At 37.7% G+C, this 16,566-nt stretch overlaps 1 protein-coding gene across 4 annotated transcripts in view; it reads right to left on the minus strand.

Moving 5' to 3' along the window:
- The window catches only part of LOC123515672 (KAT8 regulatory NSL complex subunit 2-like), a 39,965-nt gene that overhangs the window by 23,095 nt on the left and 304 nt on the right, over positions 1-16,566 (minus strand). For 2 of the 4 annotated variants that reach the window (XM_045274497.1, XM_045274500.1), the window contains exons 2-4: positions 5,418-5,591; positions 894-1,033; positions 419-558 (exon numbers count right to left, since the gene is read on the minus strand). In XM_045274497.1, the coding sequence (XP_045130432.1) occupies positions 419-558; positions 894-1,033; positions 5,418-5,516 (379 nt within the window). In that variant the 5' untranslated portion in view covers positions 5,517-5,591. Of the gene's footprint in view, positions 1-418; positions 559-893; positions 1,034-5,417; positions 5,592-9,349; positions 9,608-15,831; positions 16,234-16,566 lie in introns of those variants that run through there. The other 2 variants (XM_045274498.1, XM_045274499.1) reach the window with 2 other exon arrangements.

A 16,566-nucleotide genomic window follows, 5' to 3' on the forward strand; every position in this document is an offset into this window, starting at 1 on the left:
AAAATTAGCAAACTTGTTGGTTCAAGAATGAGCACAAAATTCAAATGGCTGCAACATTCAAAGGCTGTGAATTTGTATTTTTTTCAAAAAAACTATTTCATATGCAATGATTATAACTTTGTACTTCAGCTAAATCAGGTTAAAAATGTCAACTTTATTTCACCTCTAGTTTATAGACGAATTGCAGGTACAATCTTAAAAGAACAAAGAAATCACTCCATACCAGAGAAACTTAATGAAACTTGAAACTTCAACAAGCTCCAAAATCACCTAATGGAAGATATAATAACATTTCTCTTTTCCTTCTATTTGAACAATTAAGATATTTCATTTTCCCACATTCTATTTTGAGTGAAATTATACTAATTCAAGACAAGGTGTTGCTATAAGGTTTCACAGAAGAGACTGCTAAGCGTACCATTCTGGCCTGCAGTGTGGGCGTCCATCTGGTGGTGACTCAGCATGGACAGGAGGGTCTCTGGGGTCTGACGAGGACAGGTTTTTCGTGCCGCCCGCTGCCGCACCACCAGTGAACGCCGGGAATGCTCCAAACAGTACCTGTAAATACACTCCTCAGAAACATGTACTTTCTCATCCTGCAAACATCATAACTAAATAACATACTATTTTATTATAGATGAGAGCTGCACATTTGATATTTTGTTGTAGACTGAACATTTAATTTGCATGACAACAGAAAATGCACATAATCAGTATATAGCACACCTAAATCATAAATACAACTGAAGATTGCAGAATTATAACAAAATTAAGTTTTCCATGGTCTAAATATAATCTAAAAAATTATTTGTAATTACAGCAAACCTTTAACTATATGTACTAATACAGCACCATTTTTCAAAGTATACACATACACACACACACACACTCACCCCTCCTTCCTGTCGCTGGTTGGTGCTGGACGCAGGCATCGCTTACCAGTGCTGGTGAAGATATAATTACACTGGCGGAAAGGAGCACTCTTGTCCTCCAGGATGTGACGAGTACAGTACTCAAAACCATCAAGTCTTGGCTGCAGAAGACAAAAGTGGCATTAGCTACAGTAACTCATTGTAACTATGGATATTTACATGGTAGTATGTATGTATGTTTGTATGTATATATATATATATATATATATATATATATATATATATATATATATATATATATATATATATATATACAGGCAACCCCCGTTTAACGAAGGGGTTACGTTCCTAAAAACACTTCGTTAAGCAAAACTTCGTTGTTTAACCGATTATAACAAGTTTTACCCCTGATTTGAACTTCCATTGAGAGTAAGCAAAGTGAGAGTGCATCATAGTACAGTAAAAGGTTTAATGAAAGTAAAATTTATGAAGTTAAACATTTAGGTAGTTTAATTTAAGTCATTATAATGTACACTAATGTATGTATGTATGTAACTTTATAATGTTGATGATCTTAACTTTATGAAGGGAGGAAGAGTGAAACGGGAAAGACACTAACCAGCAACCTGTGGAATGTAAACAAAGTGCGCATCATTGTACTGCATACAAAACTTATGTACCACATTTCCACAAGGCTTTCCATTTTATCCATTGTAGAGTCACGAGTTCAGGTGGTTCTTTTAGCTTGCAAGGAAGATACGGTCTCACCAGCCTTCTTAATAGAGTCTGCTGACTTGAAAATAGAGACAGTATAATATGGAGTCAAGATAGTGGCCAGCACTGCTATAGTTTTCTGGCCTCTCGTCTGTGAATAATATCTAGCTTCATTTGGAGAGTAAGAGACTTCCTGGTCTTCTTACAAACACTAGGCCAATTGCAGGGCATTTTGGTGGTAAGTTGAGCTAGGGAAGACAAGCTGCTGCTGACGCTGTTATGTTTTGACTGGGGAGTGAATGTTGCGCATGTTGTCCACGAGAGGCTTGATCTTGATCTTGATCTTTATTCTATAGGGGTCCCAGGATTTTTCCTGAGGCAGGCCTTAGTACCAGCAGCTCCTGGTGTATTCAAAAGCCTGTCAGCTTGCATGATATGGTGGGGCTTTCAAATTTGGAAAAAAATTACCTGGATAAAACTTCGTTAAAGCGAGTTTGGTGTTTGTTAAACGAGCAGATGGTAGTAAAATGAAACCTTCATTGTAGCGAAATTTGTTGTGTGAACCTTCGTTAAACGGGGGTTGCCTGTATATATATATATATATATATATATATATATATATATATATATATATATATATATATATATATATATATATATTCAGGCAACCCCGCTTAAAATTCACACATATATATATATATATATATATATATATATATATATATATATATATATATATATATATATACAGGCAATCCCGTTTAACGAAGGTTCACACAACGAAATTTCGCCACAACGAAGGTTTTTTTACTACCATCTGCTCGCTTTCTAACACCAAACTCGCTATAACGAAGTTTTATCCAGGTAATTTTTTCCAAGTTTGAAAGCACCGCCGTATCACGCAAGCCGACAGGCTTTTGAATACACCAGCTAAGAAGACCAGGAAGTCTCTAACTCTCAAAGTGAATCTGGATATTATTCACAGACACGTTAGAGGCAAGAAAACTAATAGCATTGCTCGCCACCATCTTGACTCCGTCTACTGTCTCTACTATTTTCAAGTCAGCAGACTCTATTAAGAAGGCTGGTGAGACCGTATCTTCCTTGCAAGCTAAAAGAACCACCTGAACTCGTGACTCTACAATGGATAAAATGGAAAGCCTTGTGGAAATGTGATACATAAGTTTTGTATGTGATACAATGATGCACCCTTTGTTTACATTCCACAGGTTGCCAGTTAGTGTCTTTCCCGTTTCACTCTCCCTCCCTTCATAAATTTAAGATCAACATTATAAAGTTCGTACGTACATACATACATTAGTGTACATTATAATGACTTAAATTAAACTGCCTAAATGTTTAACTTCATAAATTTTACTTTCATTAAGCCTTTCACTGTACTATGATGCACTCTCACTTTGTTTACTCTCAATGGAAGTTCAAGTCAGGGGTTAAACTTGTTATAATCGGTTCGCTTAACAAAGTTTCGCTTAGCGAAGGGTATTTTAGAAGCGTAACCCCTTCGTTAAGCAGGGTTTGCCTGTATGTATGTATGTATGTATGTATATATATATATATATATATATATATATATATATATATATATATATATATATATATATATATATATATATATATATATATATATATATATATATATATATATATATATATATATATATATATATATATATATATATATATATATATATATATATATATATATATATATATATATATATATATATATATATATATATATATATATATATAAATATATATAAGGAGCAGGGCAACTGTTCATTTCAAATAAGAGTAACTAATCAAAGAAATGGCAGCAAGAAATATCAATCAATAGAATAATAAATATGCAAATGAAAGAAGATTCTTCATAGTGACGTTTTCCATGCCTTCACTGGCCTAAATCCTTGGAAGATTTATGGTCCTGATGGGGTCCCTCCTACTGTTCTCAAAAACTGTGCTTCCGAGTTTGCACCTTGCCTGGCCAAACTCTTTCAACTTTGTCTATCGACTTCTACCTTTCCTTCCTGCTGGAAGTTTGCCTACATTCAGCCTGTTCCTAAAAAGGGTGACCGTTCTAACCCCTCAAACTACCGTCCTATAGCTTTAATCTCTTGCTTGTCTAAAGTTTTTTAATCTATCCTGAATAGGAAGATTCTCAAACATCTGTCACTTCACAATCTTCTGTCTGATCGCCAGTATGGCTTCCGTCAAGGTCGCTCTACTGGTGATCTTCTGGCTTTCCTTACTGAGTCTTGGTCATCCTCTTTTAGAGATTTCGGTGAAACTTTTGCTGTAGCGTTAGACATATCAAAAGCTTTTGATAGAGTCTGGCATAAAGCTTTGATTTCAAAACTGCCCTCCTACGGCTTCTATCCTTCTCTCTGCAACTTTATCTCAAGTTTCCTTTCCGACCGCTCTATTGCTGCTGTGGTAGACGGCCACTGTTCTTCTCCTAAATCTATTAATAGTGGTGTTCCTCAGGGTTCTGTCCTGTCACCCACTCTCTTTCTATTATTCATTAATGACCTTAACCAAACTTCTTGCCCTATCCACTCCTACGCTGATGATACCACCCTACATCTTTCCACGTCCTTTCAGAGATGACCAACCCTTCAGGAAGTCAACAGATCACGCAGGGACGCCACAGAACGCCTGACTTCCGATCTTTCTAAGATTTCCGATTGGGGCAGAGAAAATCTAGTAGTTTTCAATGCCTCAAAAACTCAATTTCTCCATCTATCAACTCGACACAACCTTCCAGACAACTATCCCTCTTCTTCAATGACACTCAACTGTCTCCTCTTCCACAATGAATATCCTCGGTCTGTCCTTTACTCATAATCTTAACTGGAAACTTCACATCTCATCTCTTGCTAAAACAGCTTCTATGAAATTAGGTGTTCTGAGGCGTCTCCGCCAGTTTTTCTCGCCCCTCCAACTGCTTATTCTGTAATACGGGCCTTATCGGTCCCTGTATGGAGTACTCTTCATGTTTGGGGGTTCCAGTCACACAGTTTTACTAGATAGGGTGGAATCAAAAGCTTTTCGTCTCATCAACTTCCCTCCTCTGACTAACTGTCTTCAGCCTCTTTTCTCACCGCCAAAATGTTAAATCTCTTTCTAGCTTTTATCACTATTTTCATGCTAACTGTTCAACTGATCTTGCTAACTGCATGCCTCCCCCTCCTCCTGCGGCCTCGCTGCACAAGGCTTTCTTCTTCTTCTCATCCCTATTCTCTCAAACTCTCTAATGCAAGAGTTAACCAGTACTCTCAATCATTCATACCTTTCACTGGTAAACTTTGGAACCCCTCCCTGCATCTGTATTTCTGAATTCCAAAGACTTGTCTTCTTTTAAGAGGGAGGTATTGAGGCATTTGCTCCCTAATTTTGGCTGGCATTTTTCCCTTTGTAGAGAGCCAGCACTCAAGTGGGCCTTCTTTTTAATCTTTTCCTTTTTTTTGCCCTTGACTGGCTCTCTTCCCTTCATAAAAAAAATGAATGAATAAATAAATAAAAATAAAACTTGTCTGCATGAGCAAACCACGATAGCTGTAATTAACAACTTAAGGTATAAATTACAATACTTTGTTGTAAAAGTACAATTAGGATAATGATGGTCTTAGATGTGGAATCAGGATACCAAGAGTTATGGAATATAGTACATGGTTAACTCTAAATGGTAAACTATGGGATAAATGTTATTTACACAATTCCCAAAGCTAATTAGTGAAAAGGAGGGTAAGGAAGACTACCAAAAATATACTTGAGCCAGCTAGTTAAGCAAGAACTTCATCAACTACCCACCAGACTGCAGTTATAGGTGGTGAAGGCACAGGACGCCTCAGGTGCTGGCCGAGTGAGGGTTCGCACTGTCTTGACCACACGCCCACTACGCACCGACATCTTTCCTAGTGGCAGTCTTCTTCCTCCTCTCTGAACCAGTGCTTGGAAGTCTTACACCTTATTTTCAGCAGATCTCTTCATAACAATACAAAAGGAGAAAAATTAAAATTCCCCTCTCAACTAAACAAGAAACAAAAATATTTCAACCATGATGCTAAATAAAGCAAGAACATTGTGTTTGGCCATAGTGTGTACACATACTTATTGGTACATTGTATAAGAAGGTATGAGTAAGTTTCAAGACTAGGCTTGAACATATGAAAATACTTTAGCTTGGGCACTATCTCCTACACTTTGAATAGTGATAAAATGCCCCCAGCACCATTGCCACTCAGATCAGATCACATGTAGATCAGTGACTTCATCTGTAAATGTCAAAAATAACCTAAATATAATTTCTGTGTGTGTGTGTGTGTGTGTGTGTGTGTGTGTGTGTGTGTGTGTGTGTTGCTGGTTGGCTGAATGAATTTGTTCAACTATGTAGGATTAACTAGTTTTCACATTTCATGACATTTCTCTTTCCTCTTCAATTTCTTCCTTTTTTTTCTAACATATTCCCCTGTTATTTTGTTTATTTTCTTTATATGGTAGCTGTAGTCTTCTTGTGTTTGTCCTTTCTTCATCAAATTTTGGACATTCTGATACGAAGTGGTCTAAATTTTCATCCTCTAAGTTACATTTTTTTTTTTTATACCATGTGGGCTTTTCACGGGAGTTTATGGGCTAAAGGGGATACTTTTTAGGGTACCTCCTATCTTAAAGCCCACCCGCTAGGAAACCGTTGCCCCAAGTGAGGAAGCCCAACCTACACTCAGACCGTGGACAGGATTCGAACCCGTGCGCTTGGAGACCTCTAGGATCCCAAAGCACGCATGGTTCCACTGTACCATGGTGGCCAGTGTGTCCTCATTACTGTGTTGTTTCCTGTCTTGAAGAGGGATGCAGTTTGTTCTTGATTTATATAACTTTATGCTGTTATAAACCATTTCTTCCCTGATTTCTTTCTTCTGTGCTTTATAATTTTATATTGCCAGTGTTGTCTTTGTACTTCTCATTTTCGTGTGTCCCATTCTTTCATAACAGTTTCCAAATCTTTAGTCTGCACTGTTATATCCTTAAAACTTATATTAGTCTCACATATATCTTTTGGTTGATTTAATCCATTATGTACTTTGCATTAAATTAATTCTTTCTAAAATTCTTTCATATTCAATTCTTCTTATGTAATGAATTCTTTCATTCATTATCTGTAATTTCATTAAGGATCCTTCAATCTCTCCTCTGAGGGTACAGTTTGGGGTATAATTTGACACCCCCAAGATTTTCCTATACACTACATTTTTCATCTGATTATCCTCCTTTTTCATCTTCAGTGAGCTTAATAATATTGATACCATAGAGAACTGATGGCAATAAAATGTTCTTACAACAGATTTTCTCAGTAACTTATTACAGCTTTTTTTTCAGTTATTTACCATTCTCTGTGCTTTGTTTATCATAATTTAAGTAATTTTTGATAATGGTATTTGTTATTCCAAAATACTTAATCTACTCTGTTCTTTTTATTCCTTCTATTTCTATGCAAAAAAAAAAAAAAAAAAAAAAAAAAAAAAAAAAAGGCCCACTCAAATGCAAGTTTCCTAAAAGATCAGTAAACAATTAAGCAAAAGACAGGGACAAATGTTTTGAAACTTCCTTCTAAAAATGTCAAGTCATAGGAAGATGGAAATACAGAGGCAGGCAGGGGGTTCCAGTTTACCAAATAAAGGTATGAATGATTGAGAGTACTGGTTAGCTCTTGCATTAGAGTTGGACAGAATAGGGGTGAGAGGAAGAAGAAAGCCTTGTGCAGCGAGGCTGCAGGAGGATGGGAGGCATGTAGTTTGCAAGATCAATAGAGCAGTTACCATGAAAATAGCGATAAAAGATAGAAAGGGATACAACATTCCGGCGGTGAGAAAGAGGCTGAAGACAGCCAGTGAGAGGAGAGGAGTTGATGTGACAAAAAGCTCTTGATTCTACCCTATCCAATAAAACTGTATGGGTGGAACACCCCCAAACATGAGAAGAGTACTCCATACAAGGACAGATAAGACCTTTGTACATGATTAGCAGTTGAATGGGCAAGAAAAACTGGCAGAGATGCCTCAGAATGCCTAACTACATAGAAGCTGTTTCAGCAAGAGATGAGATGTGAAGTTTCCAGTCAAGATTATGAGTAAAGGACAAACAGAGGATATTCAGTGTATAAGAGGGAGACAGTTGAGTGAAAAGGGGATAGTTGTCTGGAAGGTTATGTCGAGTTGATAGATGGAAGAATTGAGTTTTTGAGGCACTGAACACTAGTATTAGGTTTTCTCTGCCCCAATCAGATATCTTAAAAATATCAGAAGTAAGGCGTTCTGTAGCGTCCCTGCATGATCTGATGACTTCCTGAAGGGTTAGTTGTCTTTGAAAGGACGTGGAAAGATGTAGGGTGGTATCATCAGCGTAGAAGTGGATAGGGCAAGAAGGTTAAGACCATTAATGAATAATAGAAAGAGAGTGGGTGATGGGACAGAATCCTGAGAAACACCAATGTTAATAGATTTAGAAGAACAATGGCCATCTACCATGACTGCAATAGAAGTCAGAAAGGAAATTTGAGATAAAGTTACACAGAGAAAGATAGAAACCATAGGACAGTTTTGAAAAACATTAAAGGGTAATTGTAAGTTTGTAACCATCAAAGTTTTTGCTCAGATAGGCCAGCTTCTAATTTGTCATCTCTAGTAAAGCACTAGAAAATGTAATCTTAGACCATTCAATGGAATATCTTATGTCTAACCTGAAACCAGTCTGTATATAGAAAATTTCATTCAATTAAAACAGCACTCACTATGTAATGTTAATAATACTCTAATTGAATTAATGGATATGGGAAAAAATGGTGTGCTAGTGTTAGATTTAAGTGCAGCATTTAACAGTGTAGTACTCTACATAAAACAATGTTGAAAGATCTGATGACTATTGGAGTATCACAAGAGAAAACTGCTCACTGAGAAGGGCAGTATCCTGGGACCAATATTATTCTGTACTTAAACTATTGATTTCTCTAACATGTTGAGTGAACATGGAGTGACTTTCGATCTTTTTGCTGATAGTAGTTTTACTTAACAATGAATAATATACTGGACACTGATCACCATTTGAATAGAATAATAAAAATTATTAAAGAATAGATGAATGGAAAACAATTCAAATTGAATGAAGATAAACCTTGATATTCTAACTGTTGGCAAAAAGGGTGATGTAAGATGACTAGGTGTATTGCAATCTTCATGTCAGTGGTCAAGCAAAGATTGGATATCAGTGTAAAAGTTAATATGTCTCAGAGTGATTGGTAATTAAAGGAAGGTGTACCATGTATGGCACTCACTGGTAATTACATAATAAAGTCATAAGCATCATATAATATCGTATAATTTAATGATAACCGAGTTTAGTCCTTTCCCTGCCTAATTACTGGTCATGTTACATTTCCTCGCACATATTTGAAATCAACTAAAAACAAAAATACAAGGTTGGGAAGAAGTGGTCCCATCCTGGTTCACCCCAACTTGGACCATTCCTAACTTGGATGTCTAGACTGCCACCAACCCTGATTACAATAGTGGACCAACTCCGACCTGATCTAAATATGTATCACTATCTATAGTACATACATATTTCAATATATTGCATTTCTATATATTGAATGCTAGCTGAGGGGGCTACACACCTCGTGGACCGCCCAGCTAGGACACTGATCTAACCTAACGAAACACCACAAAAATTACACCGTTATGCCTTACCAATGAGGTGAAGGGAATCAGGGCAATGGAGGCAGGTAAAGTTTTGCAGCTTTAGTAATGAAGATATGGAACCACCTCTTTGCATCCCCATACCTCATCTTAAACATTGCCATGGCTAGATAATCTGCATACTGAGATTTTTTCCAGCCAAATACTGGCACTTTTCTCTTCACCTCCCTCCACTGGCATTTGACAGTGTTGATATGTGCTTCAGTAACCAGGTCAACAAAGCTGTATGAATGGTTCACTGTTAGGTTCCAACAACCACTGATAATGGTGGTACCTGGTAACATATGATTTTTATTATACTAAGAAGGGTGTTTCTATTTCTATTTTTTACAAACACTAGAAAACAGGAACGAGTGTTCCTGCATATGCCACCCAACACCCACTGCCCTTCAAATCATATTTCCATTAAATTTCCTTTTTTCAAACTTAGACTTGTCAATTTAAACAATTTCACCAGGACCACCAATTTTCTCCTCTTGTTGAATTGACCAAGACACTATGGTAATACATCACAAGCAAACTTTGCCCAGTCACATATGGTTTTGCCAGTCAATCCAAGTTCATCTTTTACTACTTTATAGGAAAGGCAATCTTGCAAAAAACAGATATTTGTCTGGACATCCATATGCTCTTGCCTAACCACACGTTTTTATATACGGTCTGTATAAAACTGCATTTTTCTTTTCTCTTTTTGGCACTGTATGTGTCTTGTCACACCAAAATTATTTCCTATGTAAATTTATAAGGCACTCCTTCCCACAAATGTCACACAACTTTTTCTCAAGTAGTAATCCATGTTTCATCAAAAGCTTCACCAAGTCTTCACACTCCTGGTAATACATTCCTACAAAATCCCCATAGGACAAGTAATATCCTTCACAATATATGGGAAGATCTTCACCACATCCTTCTTCATTGCTAGCCATGTCAATAAATGACTGAGTATACACCAAAAGGGCTGACCTGTCTCTAGATAATAAAAAGTTAATGTTTACTATTGGTCCTTGTCAGTAACTCATGAGGTAAATATTTACAAGAAGGCCTTTGTTTGACAAATGTGGCCGCATGTCTTCTTAGACATTTAAGGAAATGCGATATTTGGTTTCCATTAAAAAAAAAAAAATAATAATAATAATAAAAAATAAAAATATAAAATCTTATTGACAAATAAACCTAACCTAATTACTCTCAGTGAAATCTAATGGCACTGGTTCCGAAGGGTGCTGTGAACTTATCATTAAAGCCAGCTGTGACCTCACTAAACATTTATTTCCCTCTGCATCTCAAAACACAAGGGTGAAGTCACAGCCTGTCCTCTAAAGACAACTCTTCTTTCACACAAAACTACATGCAATTATATACATACATTATTCACTCAAAATTTAAAATTGAAAAGAAAAACAAAAGTAGCTATATGACAGCTCCTGCACTAGCCCAGATCAGAATCACTTTCTGATTAGAATTCTTTTGAACTTGCATGGGGACCAGCACCTCAATGGGCCTTTTTAAATCACAATTTCTATTGTTCTTGTCTGGTTTCACCTCTGAACTAACCAATGTAGTTTAACTAGTAAACAAAAGCCTTGAAAGTACTGGTTTCCCAACTGCTGTGAATGTGCAGTAGATCTGTTCTTGGATATCTAAATACAGAAATTAAAACCAGTACATATATGGAAACAGCTCTTACACCGGTGAAGGATCATAAAGATTATCTACCTAGTGAAGAGCAGCTTTGAGATTTAATCAATTATTGAAATATTTGGTACTGAAGTACCGAAGTGTTCATGTCAAGAACAGCGAACCCAATAATTCCCATGTAAAGAATTACAAACCCAATAATATTCTTTAAAAAATAGTGAAGCCTGCTGTGAGTGGGTTCACTAATCTTGACATGATTCCCTAAAACTAACCTAACCTAACTTTTTTTTGCACGGTGTTCATTTTCAAAAGCATCAATAACTTAAAGCAGTGCGTGAAAAAACTTCATGGACATGAAGTGCAGTGAGTACACTACCACATAGAGTGAGCATACTACCATATGTAATTATTGAGAAAAATTAAAAATAAACACCAACCCTAAGGTACAAACAAAACAAGGTATATAAAGGTCTAGTATAACTTTGGTACCTTAATTTTTGTCTATTTTCTTCTAAACTGTCACAAAATCCTTTTGTATCCATATACCTAATTCATTAGTAAAAAGTGGTGGTTTGGTTAGGTAAAGCACGGGTTTCAGAGCTCAGTACAGGCAACCCCGCTTAACGACGGGGTTATGTTCCTAAAAAACCCTTCGTTAAGCGAACCGATTATAACAAGTTTAACCACTGACTTGAACTTCCACTGAGAGTAAACAAAGCGAGAGTGCATCATAGTACAGTGAAAGGCTTAATGAAAGTAAAAATTATGAAGTTAAACATTTAGGCAGTTTAATTTAAGTCATTATAATGTACACTAATGTATGTATGTATGTAACTTTAATTTATGAAGGGAGGGAGAGTGAAACAGGAAAGACACTAACTGGCAACCTGTGGAATGTAAACAAAGGGTGCATCATTGTATCACATACAAAACTTATGTACTCCATTTCCACAAGGCTTTCCATTTTATCCATTGTAGAGTCACGAGTTCAGGTGGTTCTTTTAGCTTGCAAGGAAGATACAGTCTCACCAGCCTTCTTAATAGTCTGCTGACTTGAAAATAGTAGGGACAGTAGACGGAGTCAAGATGGTGGCGAGCAATGCTATTAGTTCTCTTGCCTCTATCATGTCTGTGAATAATATCCAGCTTCACTTCGAGAGTAAGAAACTTCCTGGTCTTCTTAGCAATGCTAGGCGACATTGCAAGGCGTTTTGGTAGTAAGTTGAGCGAGGGAAGACAAGCTGCTAGTGACGCTGTTATTGTTTTGAACAGGGGAAGTGAGTGGTGTGCCTGTTGTCCACGAGAGGAGCTGGTATATTCAAAAGCCTGTTGGCTTGCGTGATACAGCGGTGCTTTCAAACTTGGAAAAAATTACCTGGATAAAACCTCGTTAAAGCAAGTTTGGTGTTCATTAAACGAGCAGATGGTGGTAAAATTAAACCTTCGTTGTAGCGAAATTTCTTTGTGTGAACCTTTGTTAAGCGGGGGTTGCCTGTATGTTAATAGAGTGTATACTGAACCACAAGCCCATGTATTATCTTATTTATCTTACCTAACCTAACCTCCAACATGTAGTATTTCTTATGTATTATATAATGTATATACAAAACATTTTGTGAAGGTTTAAAAGAAAATAGATGGAAATTATGGTGCTGGAGTTATGTTGGAATTTTACCCAAAACAAAATAATTTCAAAATGTACTACTGAATGGTGCAAAGCTCACTGGACTTAGAAACTTGAATTTCACTACATTCTCGAATTATAAGTGATGGCTCAAGTTTGGGCAATAGTCCAGTATACCTATGCTTCCTTGCCTTTCCATTATTTCCTTCCACACCTTCACAAAACCCATAGTATACATATCATACGATAGCATAAAGTGGCGGTCAACAGCCATCAATGCTACAGGTAACTCAGGATTTCTCATCAGCCACACAAAGCAGGGCCTGTTGGAAATTAAACATTTTATGCCATGTTGGGAAACAAATCACTACCACACTTTACATTTCTTACCAAACCTAACCTAAGCTCCACTGCTGTGCTTTGCACTCTAACCTAACCTCTAATGTAAACATAACTGTAACCTGTTAAGAAATTTTACCTTATTGAGAAGGATAGAACTTAGCACTGTGAAGCCTTTTTTTTTTCTTTCTTTTTTTGTTATGGCCTATAGTGCCTGCAGGCATACTTGAACAGCAGATATGGGAAGCGCTGTTCAATTTCCGCCCAATAGTGGCACAGGCAATTTTGTTTATAGTGGTACCCATATCACCAACCAAGTGCATCTTTGGTGTAACCACCTGGAACCTGGATATCATGGTGACATGTAGGTAACTTTAAACCATTCGACAAATGACATTGCTTCAAAGCGGTAGTTATGTGGTAGGATTCGAACCTACACATGGACGTCTTCCTGATCCCACGCTCATCACCTTATCCACTACACCACCACCTAGGTTAAAGCGTTAGAATATGTAAAGCACATGATTTATTCCCAAACATGGTGTGAAGTATTTCATTTCCAATAGCTCCAGCTTGGGGTATATTCATAAACCTGGTTGAGGAGAAATTCTTAGCAATGTCCTAATATAGACGTCTTCATCGGTCTTCGTTTCCCGGTGTACCAGTCTCTATTTCCCCCTGCCTGAGATTCCCCCAGGGGGAAATCTGGCCCAGGATAAATCTCCCCCAAGGGGAACTTTGACCTAGGATAGTATTCCCCCTTCATGGCCAATATTCCCCCCCCCCCAATACACATACACAACCGCCATGCCACGTGTGAAAGCGGCCTAACAATGGAGAGTTTTGGAAACTAGTGGTTACCGCCAGGCGGCAGCACCAGGTTGTCCCCTTGTCGCTCATATCAGACATATCAGATATACCTACAATGTCATTCTACATACATAAAGATGCAATGAGCTTATATAACATATTTTTCTACATAATTCCTTCAAAGTAGTAACACATGTAAAACCAAACTGTATTCATGGACAAATGTATACAAGTTGAATTTCTAGTGAATCGGTAATTAGTATCATTTGGTCATCTCAGATTTCCAAAACAGCACACCCTTGATCGAAAATGTACTAATCCAGACGACAGGAGACATAAAGATAACGTGTCTATGCTAGTTAAAAGTCCAGCATTACATAGGTCTACTTCATAGTACAGAAAAACAGCAATAGGAATTAAAAATAAGCACCTCGAGTGTCCTGGCAAGGGTAATGCTATTTCTCTAACCAAAACAAACACCTGACTCGGCCGCGCTGGTTGAACCTGGGAAACACGTTGTTCTACAAGAAGGTGATTCTTTTATGTGGACAACTAACAGGACCAAAAGTGCACGAGGAACAAGAAAAATCAGGGGCAATCTCAACATACAGTGAATCGAAGTATTTCGGCAAGAGAAAGGACTATTTTACTCATGTTTGTAGATGAGGTAGTTGTTACAAGAGTGGAGACTGATGGAGAAACTATAACAGAAGAAGAAATAGAGACAAGACCAGAAAAGCTTCCTGGTATTCTTGTCACCAATAAGGAAAACCTACAAGCAGTTTACAAATACATGGATGATGATGCAGTTGTGACGCCTCACGCTACTATCAAAGCTAAAGACGACGACATTCCTGGAGCATGGGTATGTCAAGAATGTGTGGAAATCACAGCAGATGGACGTGAAGTGGTGGAGTGTGAATCTTGCTACAAGTGGTACCACACTGCTTGCCTTGAATCTGCAGAAAATTTCATGGCATCGTGGAGCTGCTACAAATGTAATCCAACCCAGAATGAAATTCCATTTAAAGATTTTTAGCTTTATACTGTACTAGGAAATCCATTTTCATGTTCTAATAACAGATTTTTAGGTCTCCGATGGGAGACAGGCTTTTAATCATGAATTTTAATAATGCTAATATTTTAACTTCCATTCGTAATCTTGAAATGATAAAATAAAACATGAGTTACCATTTACTTTTAAATACCCACTGTATTAGTTACATTACTCTGTCTTATGTACGGCGAACTTGACTCAATTACAATACAATAGCCTACACTACTTGCAAAAGGTGACTTGAGAATGGTGGTATGATTTTTTCTGTGAGGGAGGGAGAAATGGCCAGGAGGGGTGAAATATATCCTGTGTCTGTAATTCCCCCCCGGGAAAAGCAGCCCAGACCATCTTTCCCGGGGGGGAACAGTAGCCTAGGCTACAGTCAGGGGGGAAAATTTTCCTGCTACACCGGCTCCCCTTTCGCAGCTCTTTCACTCAGCTGACGGGATGTGGGAATGAAAATATGATAACCCAAACTAACCTAACTAACTAACCCAAACTTCAACCTAAACTAACCTTACTTAGCAAACAGCCTAGTTGAGGCAACACCACTGATGCTTCTTCCTCAGAACCCTTCTGACCATTAGCATGGTTAGAGTGGTTAGGTTAGGAGTATATATAGCTATTTTGTTCAAGGACGTTTACTTCGGGCTGATATGATTAAATGTTGGGCAATATTTCACTGTAAGTCTTGCATCTATCCTGAGGACTTATCTGTGTTGGCCACAGCTGTTTGCACTCGGGGACAGGTTCAAACTGGTTCACTTGCACTCTTCTCTTGAATTTCATAAATGTTTCTTCAGTTTGAGGTGTGTTAATGTGTGGAACTCATTACCTGATAGTGTTGTTGCTTTGAAGGCTGTGGATGCTTTTAAGAATGCCCTACATTTCCACACTTGGTCATTAGTTGTTCAAATTTGTTGAGTAATGTCATCCATGAAAGATTGCAGTACCACTTGCTGCATAAGGTACACAACTCAGTCCATACATTACAGCCGTACTCACTTGTAATTAAAACGTAAAGGGACTGGCGTGCCTGCAGTCTAGCTGCCCCCACTTTGCATGTCCATCCTGCCCTCTGTGGTACTGTACCTCATAGGGGGTGGCCTACCAGGTGAGAGGTCAGGTTTTGTTAGGTTACCTTTAGTTATCATATATTCATTCCCTACGTCCCATGAGCTGAGTGAAAAAGCTCCGATGGGGTAGCCGAGAAACGAGAACCGCTGAAGGGACGCTTACATTAGCTGTGCCAAAACCTGAGTCACCCGTAGCATAAGGAGGGTTGGTGACATTTTTTCCGCCGCTTTATACTATCCTTGATACGTACACTACGGGTTTTGTGAAGGTGTGGAAAAAAAAGTCAACAAAGAAATATGGTGGCGTACCAATACCAGACCATTGCACAAGTGGGTAATAAAAGTTGGTTGTTCAGAATGTTTTTTTTTTTTTTTCTTAATCTAATCCCTCCCTCACACCAAAATAAAAAAAAATCTATCCCACACATTCATTGAATATTGCTCTTGTTTATCACACAATAAGGTCTCTCATCGCTGTCCAGGTAGGAATGCCACACGCACACACCACCACTATGTAATGTTGAATCACGCGCCAAAACAAAATATTGGCACACATCCACCGCCTTCACTCCACGCACTAATATTAAACAAATGTGTTCATCATACCACAAATATCACGTCCTTCATTAATATTTCAGTTTCAATTAACGCGCCACAGTAAAGT

This window comes from Portunus trituberculatus, chromosome 39 (genome assembly GCF_017591435.1).
Source record: "Portunus trituberculatus isolate SZX2019 chromosome 39, ASM1759143v1, whole genome shotgun sequence".
Classification (NCBI taxonomy): Eukaryota; Metazoa; Arthropoda; class Malacostraca; order Decapoda; family Portunidae; genus Portunus; species Portunus trituberculatus.